The sequence below is a fragment of the Furipterus horrens genome, unplaced genomic scaffold, assembly GCF_987537825.1.
Source record: "Furipterus horrens unplaced genomic scaffold, mFurHor1.1.pri manual_scaffold_11, whole genome shotgun sequence".
Lineage (NCBI taxonomy): Eukaryota > Metazoa > Chordata > Mammalia > Chiroptera > Furipteridae > Furipterus > Furipterus horrens.
In genome coordinates this window covers 66,902,158-66,915,166 of record NW_028327181.1, presented here as the reverse complement: position 1 = coordinate 66,915,166, position 13,009 = coordinate 66,902,158, and the positions used below count along the sequence as shown (strand labels likewise).

The following is a 13,009-nucleotide window of genomic DNA, read 5'->3' as shown; positions in this document are numbered from 1 at the left end:
TTTTTTTCTGATGGTTAGTTAGTTGCTCCAACTCTATTAAGTGAATAGTTTAGCTTTTCATCCTGATCTGAAATGTTACCTCTATTATATATTAAATCCCCCGAGTTTCTGAGTCTATTTATATTCTATTTATTCAATAAACACTAACCATTAACCAAGTGTCCAGCTCATCTGCTAATCTGTTGATTCATCTAGTGCTGAATTTTGCAACAAGTTTTAAGGTATTGTGTAAAATCTGGTAAAAATTAGTCATATCTCCTCTCCTCCCTTTCCCTTACCCTACTATTCTTCTTTAACACATTTTTATTTGCTATTCCTGCATGTTTACTGTTCCAGGTAAATTTGAGAATCATTATGTCAACTGAAAAATAGAATTTCTATTTGGATTCTGAAGGATATTGTTATACTATATAAACTAGTTCCAAGAATGAGACAATTTATAACATTAAAGTCTTCCAGTCAGGAACATTTATTTATGTTAGATATCATTTACATTGCTATATACTATTTTTACATAGGTGCTGACTCATTCAGAGTTAAACCTTGCTACAGTGAAAGGTAATCTTTACTCCATACTTGAATTCATGTTGTCTCTCATTTGCTATAAGGTTACACATTCGTTGTATTTTAAACACCTGCAATAATGTGAACAGTCACGAGAGAAGTCTGACACACGGCTCTCCCCTTCCTCTGAGGGGGTGTGTGGTGCAGTGGAAAACCACTGGACTGTCCTTCGGCCATCCCAGCCCCTGGCGCGGGCCACTGTGAGCTCTGCCTGTGAGCCAGCCAGGCCACCCTGTAGGGCGTGTTTCCCAGCCTGTACAATGAGATGATCAAAATTCCAGTTCCAATAACCTATGACTCCAATGTTTCAAATGCTGTTAGAAACTTACTCTGTTCAGAGGATTTTAGTTTATACTGTTGGTAGTCACATCCTTGCTGAATGCTGAATTCTCTTCTTGAAATAAACCAGTTCAAAGTTGAACATACTGGTAAGATCATTAAGTCAAGCCACAGTCTCAAAAACCATCGTGGCTTGGAAAATCCCTCCTAATATGATACTATTATGGAGAGAACTACTGATATAGTAATTTCTTCAAAACATGAGAGAAATTCTTTTTACGTGAATTACTTTTTAAATCTACAAGGGAAAACCCCAAATCTGAAAGAGCACCCTGTCTCCACAGGGAGGCAGCAGATGCTGAGAGGCATCCCTACTTACCAAGTGAAGAATAGCAGCCAGAATTTTATACACTGTCTGAATCTCCTCCGGTTTGAAGCCAATTACTTTCATGGCATCAGCTACGACTTTGAATTCTGCGGCATCATTGATAGAAGGCTAGGAATGAAATGGAAACATTAAGTCCAGACATTTCATATGAGCATTAAAATCCAATAATTAGGAGACTAAATTCAAGTTTAGTCAGGGTCTTGATGCTTTCATAGTAAGTCATTGAGCATCCAGAGAAAGTAAAAATGATTTCCAGGGTAGAAACATCTTTCAGCACATACAATGCTCACTTGTGTGTGAGAGCCACTGTCACCCAAAATGAGTACCCCATACTTTCCCGTATGAAGTCCTGAGCCGACGCAGAGAAGCCGATGGCTGCCCTGTGCAGCATGAAGGAGACAGCATGGGATGTACGCTCAAAAAGGGAAGGACGGGCTGCGGGAGCCTCCAGGACCCATGCCTGGGTGTCAGCCTATGGCCTTCTGTTCCACAATTAGTCTTGTATCATCAGGCTTTTTGTTTCACAGGTGAGGAAAGAAGACCCTCAAAGCAAAGCAACCTGCTTCAACCATTCAGCAAACTAGTAAATAGTTGGGACTCTTAATTTCACTTTTTCACAACTCAGTGCCCTCTCACTGGTTCGGAGGTCTGCTATAGGTTAAATGTTTGCATCCCCAAAATTCATCAGTTGAAAACCTAACCCCAGACATGAAGGTATTAGGAGGCACGGGGCCTTTGGGAGGTGATGGGGCCATGAGGGTGGAGTCCGTAGGATGTGATTGGGGCCCTTACAGAAGAGGCCGCAGAGATTCTCTGTCCCTCTTGCCCTGTGAGGACACAGGGAGAAGGCACATCTATAAATCAGGAAGCAGGCCCTCACCAGACACCTCACCAAGGCGTCTTGACCTTGGAACTTCCCAGCCTCCAAACTGTGAGGCATAAATGTCTGTTGTGTACAGTAAGCCACCAGCGCATGCTATTTGTGTTGCAGCAGCTGACTGGACTAAGGGTCCAAAGATAATAATCTGCCTTGAGGAGCTAAAGTCCCAAGGTTGGAAATATCAGCATACTGACAGAAATTCACAGTGAAGCAATGGGAATTGCCTATCTTAGAAGTTCTCCCAAAGCAGCAGCCCTGGAGGCCCTGACCGATTCTTTCCTTGGCCAGTTTCTCAGCGGTTGAGGAAGTGCACCGGAAGGGGCCCTCTAGTGTCCTGTACACAACACGCAAGCTCCTCCACCTACCCGTTCTCCGACCTTGGGCAAGATACGTAATTAACCTCACCGAGTCTCCATTCCCTCGTGGGGAGAACGGGCATAATAACACATATCTTACAGGACTGTTGTGAGAACTGAATGAGAAATCATATAAAGCACATCCTTAGTTTTTAGCACAGAAAAGGCACTTGACAAGTATGAGATATTACTATTATTATAAGCTGCAACCATACTGAAGTTGCAAAGAAACTAGACAAAAAATCTAAATGTCCTACCGTTGGGAACTTACTGGCTGCTTACCTACCAGCCGTTCTCCACCCCCATGTTTTTCTTCTCATAGAATCCTTATTGCTCACCCCTCTCCAATTACATGTGTCTTTCAGGATGGGTCTCCCCCAGCTTCAGGAGGAAAATCTTCGTTAGTCTACCCTAATCTTAGTGATCTTATTCCTGTCACCAAGTGACTGGTCAGCCATGGCTCTGTGATGCCATTCTGGCCAATAAGACATGCAGTTCCGCTAGCTTATGAAGGGGGAGACAAGCCAGTAACATGTCCTCGGCCTGTGACTCTTGGAACTGCTGCTGCTCTTTTGGAACCATGAGGAAAATCAGCCTAAGCAGACAAGCCACCTCCAGTGAGGATGGCAGAGTTGCGAGCTGGTGAAACAACATCTAGTCCCTAAAAATATTGTTAAGGCCTTGAATTAACCAGCTCTGAAACGGCCCCATTTCAGGGCTTCTTGTTCTGTGACATAATTAAGTTCCTAATTGTTTTTGGAGACTTTTGAGTCTCTTCTTACCTTCAATCCCAAATATCTAAATTTTACATGATGTCTATATTTTAAGATAGTTAAAATTATAATACATAGAGTGTGATACTTTATAGTTAAGATAATTTGAATAATTTATTTTTGTTAACATGGAAAGATATTAACAGTTGTATTGTAATAACAATACAACAATGTTTATTGTTATAAACATATACACATAAACTGTTATTAGTAATTATTTCTGGACAGGAAGCTTTGGCTATTTTTGTGTCCCTTAGGTTAATCTTTATTTTAAGTATAGACTATGATTATTGAATACTTCTTTGTTTTTATTAGAGAGGAAGAAAAAAAGAAAGAGAGGAATAGGAGTGGAAAACTGATGAAAAGGGAATCCAATCTAAGTTTAGCTTAGAAGGCTAAACGGTCATTTAATTCTTGCTTTCTATCGAGAGGCTCCAGGTGACCTGGCCAAAAGTAATTTGGTCAATAAGACAATTTGATAAAAAGGAGTATTTCCAGTCACTGGCTTTTAGGACCCGTTATACGGCACCCATCCTGAGCCCCTCTGGCCCATCTCAGAGGCTGCAGTGCTGCCCTCTGATGTTTTGTTTGTTCTCAATTAACTTTTGGCCAAATATCCTGCTCTCAGATGATTATAAAAGTAAAAATAAATTAGTAAACTCAACATAAATGTCAAACAATGGAAAATTAAAATGCAAAACCCTAGGTATAATTTATTTCTACGCATGGCAATAAAAATACAGGTAAACCAGTAATGCAGGTATAATTAGCGTAAGGTGAATAATAAAAATTTAAAAATAAAAAGAACACCACCCATATCTTAGATCCTTTCCTTTTATAAATTCTTTTATTTTTCCCCCAACTACAAAAGCAATGCACTTTTAATTATAGAGGACATTTAAAATAAGCAGAACACAAATACATATCTGTAATCTCATCAATACAGAATAAACAATTAAAATGTTGGTCTATTTCCCTCTATATCTTATTTTATGTATTTTGATACAATAGCTTTCCCCAACAAACAAGGATAATACTGTAAATATTGTTTTACAGCCTACCATCTACAAACTATTATTAGGGTTAGCTGAAAAATGACTAGCAGAAAGCTAATTAGAAAGAAGAGAGCAAAAATTACCTGCATATGTGTGCGGGACTCACATGCAAGGGAAAAAAAGAAAAGGTAAAATTCTGAAGTTAAACAGAAATGCTCCAAGGGTCACAAACCTATTTATAGGATACTTCCATAGCTGGAAAAAAATAGTGAGCGGAGAACTCTGATAGTCATTTCAACCAAAATGCTTTTAAATTTTCTTACGTCTTAACAACTTGCCTTTGGCCAAATCATATGGTATTTTCTTTTGAGGTAGATTTGCTAGTCATATCAATATTTATTAGTGTCAAAGTAAGAGAACAGGATTTAAAATGAAAAGAAAACACAAGATCACAAGAGAGAAACTTCTTTCCCGTCAGATGATGATAATATATAGTAATGGGTTATTAAGCAAAGTTGTTGAGTCAATGATGTATTGAATCTCTGCCGCTGAGTATTTTAATAATGGAAGAGTATTCACTTGCCTAAAGGCAGCAGGCTGGACCAGATGATTATTTAATGTCCCCTCTGATGTTCTGTCTGATTCTCTATTTCAAAGAGGAAACACTCACCTTTAATTGAGCTCCTACATGGATATAGTTGTAGGCTGAAAGGGATTTCTGCAGATGTAGAGAGCGTAGTATCTGTTCAGAACCTCCCTGGAGTAGCTAAAAATAATTTAGAATAAATTGGCAAAATACATACTAACCCAAAATATAGCAGATGGTCTAACAATGGCAATATAGCTTTTATTCATTTTCTAGGCTTAATTTACTTAGGTCCTCCTGTTGATAGCTTTGAAGATATATATATTTTTTACCTTGAAGTTAAATGGCTTCAGTAGTTATCAGTCATGGAGAATGTTATACAATCATGAAGAAAATCACTTTAGAAGTGTTAGCTCTTTCACTGCATAACTGTCATACAAAAGGGTCTTGCTTTTACTATGGTTGTTTGTAAAACAGAAGCCTAGGCTCTGTGCCAGTCACTTGCTTGCAGCCTCATTACGCAGACAGGATAGAGTTGTGTTTTGGAATTTGGAGAAAGTCAATATTGCCAGAAGTAAGAGATATCAGCAGACAGTCAAATGCTGAATCACACTGGGAAAAAATAGCTTTTCCTCATCAACGTCTATCTCCCAGGAAAGGACAATAGGATAACCATGATAGTTTAGACATGGGAATAAATCTTATTGATTTTATAATTTTATTAGTATTGGTTTATATTATGTTGGGCTTTAAAAAATTATAATAATGTAAAAAACTTGTTTTCTAAGTAAAAAGACTTGTCAGCAGGAGGGCTATTGTCAAAGATTTTGCCTTAGTTTCTAAAAGCATTCCCAAAAGATGTATTCAAATTTTTTTTCTAAAAAGATTTTTTTCAAAGCAGTCGCAGCTTTGATGGGGTAAAGAAGACAATTCTCTTGAAGCATAAATCTGTTGTGTTTTTTTTTAAGTAATCATATCACTTTATAGTCTCCATGAGTAAAATAAACCAAGTTTGTGTTCCTATCTCTGGAGCTCCCAAATGAGGAAACAACAGCTTCACAATTCAAAATAAAACAAAATGAATTTAACATATCCAGGATTTCCTATTTCAAAAGCTTTTCAAAGTCATTTAACTGTTATCTACACTGCAAAGAAATGCAAGTGATGCTCAACCAAGGCAGTCATGTGGCTGGTCAGTGTCCTGCCAGCTCTTCCCAACAGTCATGCTAATCAAATCTCTGAAGAAGCACATGGTAGGGTGTGTGTGTGCATGCACATGTGTATAATGTGTCATGGGCCAGCGGAGGCAAGGGAGGCACAGGGCAGGGAAAAATCCCAAAATAAATACATTCATTTCCTGCACAACTGAGCAAATGATCAATTATCTGCATTACAGCAGATTACTAACCTGATAGAAAGAATGAAAGCTTCTTTCTCCTGGCTGTTGCACAATCACTCGAGACTAAGAAAAAAAAAAAAACCGAATTAAAATTGTTAATCTGAGAAGGGACCCTTAAAAAACACAGAAGCCACTTGTTCTCAGCGTCCTTTATTAACAGTGCTTTTAAATGTCCTAAGACCCCATGGATAGATAGTACCTGTCTAAAACGAGATCTCCCTTACATGGTTTTCTGTGCAAATTTTTAATAATTCTTTTTCTGCTTAAAACAGAGTTCCCGTTGGTGGGAATGCAGACTGGTGCAGCCACTATGGAAAACAGTATGGAATTACCTCAAAAGATTAAAAATGGAACTGCCTTTTGAACCAGCGATTCCACTACTAGGATTATACCCGAAGAATCTTTTCTTTTTTTTTTTTTTTCTTTTTAAAGATGACGATATTAGTGTTACATTTATTGATAGGAAAAGAGGTCCACAATATGTCACTAAGTGAACAAAAGTAGGCTCAATTTTATAGTATAATCACATTTGTATATATTTCTATATAGGCAGGTAATGTATGTATAAATATATAAACACACCTACACAGATATAATAAACTTACTATATATGTATATCCAATAAAAAAATACATGAAGGGAAATACAAAAAAGTTAATAGCAGTTATTTCTAAACAGTAGAGTCTTAGAATTCCGAAGAATCTTAAAACACCAATTCAAAAGAATTTATGCACCCCTATGTTCATTGCAGCACTGTTTACAATAGCTAAGTCCTAGAAACAACCTAAGTGCCCATCTGTAGATGAGTGGATCAAAAAACTGTGGTACATTTACACAATGGAATACTATGCAGCAGAAAGAAAGAAGGAAGTCCTGCCATTTGCAACAACATGGATGGAACTAGAAAGAATTTTGCTTAGTGATATAAGCCAGGCAAAGAAAGAAAAATACCATATGATATCACCTAATACAGGAAACTAAAGAACAACATAAACAAACGAACTAAATAGGACAAGGAGCAGAATAACAGTCAATAGGGGGGAGGGGGGAGGGAGAGAAGGGGGATAAGTAAGGGAAGGGTTTAGTCAAGGAACGTGTATAAATGACTCATGGACATGGACAACGGGGAGGGATATGATTGCGGGAGAGGGGGTGGGTTGGGTGGGGGAGAGAAATGGGGAGAAAAGGGGACAACTGTAATTGAAAAACCAAAAATAAAATAAAATAAAATAAAAAACAAAACAAAACAGAGTTCCCAAAACTTGTTAAAAATAAGGCTATTTTGATATTTTAAACCTTGACCCTGAAGATGGAATTTTTTTTTAGGGAGGAAAAAATTGGAAGTGGAGAGAATAGGAAGAACTATTTAGGGACAAATAGTCTCAACACTCCTGTCCCCTGGGTCTGCTGGCATTTCTAAGAGCAAAGCCTTATATCCTGTAATAAAATCAGTTGAGCAAGACTTGTCTATGGAGACTCCGCCCGTAGGTGGTTCCCAAAAGACTGTTATTACGAGGCTGCTATTATGAAAATGTATGTTTATTCACAGGGAATATGCACATAAAGTGAAGCGATGCAACATCTGGAAAAAACACTGATAACACCTGGCATTTCCTGTCCCTTTTTAACTGACTCTGATAGAAACAATTTCCTTGGTAGTCTGACTTCAATTTAGCAAACATCCTTTATACTGCCATAAAGGAGGCCACACACAAATAGAAACTAGAAGAAAATGAGATTTCAAGTTAATTAGAATAAAAACACATGGGAGTATTGAATCAATACACTGTATACCTTAAACTTATACAATGTTATATGTTAATTATATCTTGATTAAAAAAAAGTTGTATGGGCATGATTGTTTGAAAAGAGTGTTGTCTCAGGTAATGAACATGATAGATCTTCTATAAAGCATTAAAAACAAACAAACCAAAAAACTCCAAGACATATGGGAGGTGGTGATGTATAAAAAGGGTAGAAAGGATCGGTCCTAGATTGGTGTTTGGTTCAAAGTTACCCAGAAGCTGGCACACAGCTGCAGACCATTGCCACCCCTCCCACCCACATACCTATATCTTCATCTACAAAGTCTACAACCTTTTTCAAGTTGATATTGTAAGTGCTAATAAAAGAACATAAAAGGAGAATATCTTGTCACAGAAAGCTAACTAAAGAGCTGGAAGGGAGGGAGAGTAGTATTAAAAGCAACTTTGAAGCAATTAAGGAAATTCTATAATTAGGTTAAAAAAAAATTCAAGACTTGTAAACATTACCCTGAGAAATTAAGCACATTTTACCTTCTCCAATAAGTAGTTATTGATATGTCCACCAATAGGGTCCCCCTTGAAGTCAAAGTTGATGTCCATGTATTTTCCAAACCTGCTTGAGTTGTCATTACGGTTGGTTTTGGCATTTCCAAAAGCTTCCAAGACACAGTTGGACTTAAGCAACATATTCTTCACTCTTGAACAGAGACAAATTAAAGTCACTAGAAAAAGTTTTAAAGGCTGGGCCTTTAGAAAAATCATTAAAAGACATGCAAATATTTTTACAGAGATGCTCACTGCAGCATTGTTTGCTACACTACACACACATGCACACACACACACAACATAAAGAGGGATGAATAAAAATAAATTTTTGTTTCTCAGTACATGTACTGATATAGAAAGATGTTCAGACTATATTAATGAATGAGAAATTAAGTTGCAAAATAATGCATATTGCAGGGTCTTTCATGTGTGTGCATGCACACATGTGAGGGTGTGTGCTTATGCACATGTGTTAGTAAATGCTTAAAAACCTGGAGTGAACAGCACACTTCACTATGGTTACCTAAGCTGACGGGGTAGTAGGGTGGGATTTCAGGGAACATTTACCTTCAACATAATGCTGTAATTTTTAGTTTTTCTTTTAAATGAACTTTTTTTTTACATAGAGAAAAATCTGAACAATATGTTCTGAAAAGAAAGAATGGGTGAAACAGAAAATTATACAATTTTTAAAAGTACTTGCTTATAAAGCCTAGAACTGTGAAACTGATTGCACTTAGTTACGTATCATCAATGTGGTCTTTATTATTTTAGATATTGCTCATCATTTTTGTTTGAAGCTGTACAGAATCTCTCTTTTGTATCAGTTAATTCACTCTTTATTTAATGACTGCTAATCTTCCATAGAGCCATCTCTCCCAATGGATATATCTTAACTTCGTCCTCCTCCTTACGTCTTTGTTTTACCAGGAGGAACAGAATTCCTCTTCCATGTACATACCTGGAGAAGTAACTTTGGCCACGGAACTAACCTGCTGTAGCAGATCAACAGTTTCTTCTACTATTACTGTAAGTGGCCCTACAACCTTACCTCCTCTTAAATGAAAGTGTATTTTTAAAATGTGGGGAAAAGCTGCTTGCTTACGGTAAACAAAGAAAATGGTCTATAAAACTATGGTAAAGTATGTTTGTGAAAGACTGGCTAATGCTCAGATGCCCTGCTCCACCCACTACACCAACTGGTTTTCGAAATAAAATTAATTTAGTTCTTAGCCAGTTACTCTCCTGACCTCTTAAGGAAATTTTAAAAACTAGTCATATTTTTGTCTTATTAGATTGCAAAGTCAGAATGAGAAGTGGGAAATGTGTCACAATTAACAAAAATCCCTCTCTTGACCTGACTACCCAGGCCAATCAGGATGAAAAGAAGAAAGCCCACACTGGGTAGGGTAGTCTAAGTTCTCGTCTCTCAGCTCACCCCAGCACCCTTTCTTTCTGTGCATAACACTGAAGGCTGAGAAGTGTATACAGAGCGTGACTCCTTAGTGAATGAATATTGAGCTTCCAAGCAGCAGCTCTGAGAATTCATTTTCCTCTTCAAAATGTCCATACCACATAAGAACGTTGAGTCATGTTGCTTTATGGCCACGTTTTTTCTTTCTCTTTAAAAACCCCATCTGTTCATCCCTTACACATTTATTAAGCGAACACTGTGTGCCAGACACTGTGCTAAACGCTGGGCCCGGGCAGTGCACACGAGCTTTCTACTCATCTTGCTGTGAGTGGCAGCCTGGTGTGGCTGAAACCCTTTTGGAAAATGAATCATGCTTAGCACTTCCACTACCAGGAGTCTAGCTGTAATAAGGATGGCATGGATCTGCCTCCCAGAGCCCCTTTACACGGAAACCGAGGGCTCCTCAGAACGCTAGTTTTTGAAAGACAAACAGAAAGAGCAAGCAACCTATGAGTGTTTGCACCATAAAACCTACCCATGTGGGTTGTAACATCTTTGCGGACCACATACATTTAAAGAAGCAACTATAAGGTAGAAAGGGGACACTTTCATCTGTTTCAGAATAATTTTATTTTCTGTTTTCTCTTTATGTAAAGCTTACCATAACAGTCATCTTTTTTCCTATTAAAAACAAATATAGAAATAGACTGATATGAATAAAAGTAGAGACAGCACGCGGTAAGAGAGTCAAAGTGATTTATCATCAATAAACGGTGGACACATATCAGAGTTTAGGTCAATTCTATATGGAAAGTAAAGCGCTATCAGAATTTGCCCCATTACCTTTCGATCTCAGCCCTCTGGCTGGGGTTGGTGATGGCCGCGATGTACTGCATGATGTACTTGCTGGCTTCGGTTTTACCAGCTCCGCTTTCCCCTGGGGGAAATTGCGCAAGGCTTAACATTACAACTTAAACCAAGAGTACGCTAATTTTTAATGGAACGATTTAAACTTATGATGTTAATTATTTACTTAAAATCCCTAAGTTTCAATGTTTGCTGTTTTTGAGTTATTTCACCCTGTCTTGATGTGGTATTGCTTCTGAACATGTTGAAAAAAATTAAATTATTGTAGAAGTAAAATAACAAATAGATTACAAATCAAGATTTACTTAGTAAAAATATCAAGAGATAAAATGTGATAAACTAACTTCTTGGACTAACTAAAGTCTTAGCACTTTGCAGTGATGCTTAAGTCTAGTAGGAAAAAAGCAAGTTAGTGATTCAAACAGCAGCCATAGCTAAATTAACATAAACTTATTTTCTATAGGGTATTTCTTTTCATCTTTCTTTCAGAAAATTAAAATTAAAGAGATTTTGGGAAAAAAAAAAAAATCAAGCAGCAAGCTTGAGACACTTGGTGTCACCAAAAAAGTATGACAACTTAGAGAAGAGGAGATCAATTTAGAATTATCTGCTTCGATTTTTAAATGTTTATGTCTCTGACCCAAAAACTCTACCTGTAGAAATTTATACTATGGAAAGAACAAAATGCTAATAAAATAATAACCATCAAAGGTTTTAAAAGCCTTTCTGCAAACTATGTGTCATAGCTAAAATCTGAAAATAATATGCCCACCAGTAGAGGGTTAGGTAAATAAATTATGATTCAATAGAATACTACACAATTGTTAGAGAACGCACTACTTCCATAGTACTCTAATGAAAAGGTGCCCACTATATATTGCTAAATGAACATAATTCTATAATATAATTATGCATTTATTATATAACTATACATGCACATGTGACTACTATTTGTACAATCAGGCAATATTGCTTAATATAATTTGTTTTCACAAAATAATAGTCCTAGGCTATAATTCTCTAGCTCTTATCACTTAGTGACTTAACTTTTCTGACCCTTAATATTCTTATCTATAAAGCAGAAACACAACTGCTTTACTTATCATTTTTCAGCTGTCTGATAACCAACATGGAATAAAAATCATAAAAGTGTTTTTAAAAGTATAAAGCCACTAATGCAAAATGTGAGGTGTTATTAGCACCAAAAGAAGTCTCCACAGTTTGGGGGAGGCCATCCAGGGTCAGTGGACAGACATTTTTCCTGCCCCCATTTTCCCTGAAAAGCTCAGCTTTACAGAGACAGTTCAGTGTTTTCTTCGGTAAACAGGACCCGTCTCCCTCCTGGCTGGGTGCCCCCAGGTCTACAAGCTGGACCAGCCCTCATGCGAGGACGCCCCTCAACCTTAGCTCCCAGTCACCAATCTGACTTTGAGTGCATTCTTCATTTTTGGTTCCTCAGGATTTCATCTCTCAGTTTCATTCTGTCATTATATAAAATAACTTTTGTTACAATCTATCCAGTACTTTTATGGGCTTGAGATGGAAGGAAGGCATGTCTATGTCAGCTCAGTCTACAAAAGTGACTAAAGTCCATCTAAATGTAAAATGTACTTATAAAAATGAACCAAGGCTAGAGGGCCGTCAGGGATGATAGAAATAATTTAGAATTTAATGTTCATCACATTTTTTCTTCTAAAAATTATTCAAGGTTTCTAACTTCAAAAGAGATCTAATCAAACATTTGGATCCTTGAGTACCTAAGAAGTTCAATACACTCTGAACTTGGAAGTACAGGGGACCCCCTCCTCTAAATACCTGATATCATAATACAAGTGTCTTTTGACCGCCTCTTCATGGCCTTGTAGGCAGCATCGGCAACAGCAAAAAGATGAGGCGGCCTCTCGTACAGCTCACGTCCCTTATACTGCTCAATTGTCTCTCTCCCATAAATGTTCAGCAACCTGTATGGATTCACGGAAACGACCACTTCTCCGATGAACGTGTAGATGCGCCCCTTTTCAAATCTGTACAGAAGCAAAAGAAAGGGAAGAAGTAGCTGGGGTTATACAGAAATGCTATTTCTTTTCTGTGAGTCTCTTATCTCCCAGAAAATCCAAACGTCATAGGAACAATTTCTGAATTGACATTTCACTGGTTCTGAGTGTATTCTTAGCGACAATGTTTGAGGCTGAGCTG

The 13,009-nt window shown here is 37.5% G+C and overlaps 1 protein-coding gene across 1 annotated transcript in view; it reads right to left on the bottom strand.

Annotated features, from left to right (window-relative positions):
* LOC149998108 (unconventional myosin-Id-like) overlaps window positions 1–13,009 on the bottom strand; it is a 167,731-nt gene that overhangs the window by 76,071 nt on the left and 78,651 nt on the right. The window contains exons 2-7 of the mRNA XM_090290753.1: window positions 12,629–12,837; window positions 10,790–10,883; window positions 8,518–8,683; window positions 6,230–6,283; window positions 4,906–5,001; window positions 1,223–1,339 (exon numbers count right to left, since the gene is read on the bottom strand). Coding sequence (XP_090146879.1) covers window positions 1,223–1,339; window positions 4,906–5,001; window positions 6,230–6,283; window positions 8,518–8,683; window positions 10,790–10,883; window positions 12,629–12,837 — 736 coding nt within the window. The remainder of the gene's footprint in view (window positions 1–1,222; window positions 1,340–4,905; window positions 5,002–6,229; window positions 6,284–8,517; window positions 8,684–10,789; window positions 10,884–12,628; window positions 12,838–13,009) is intronic.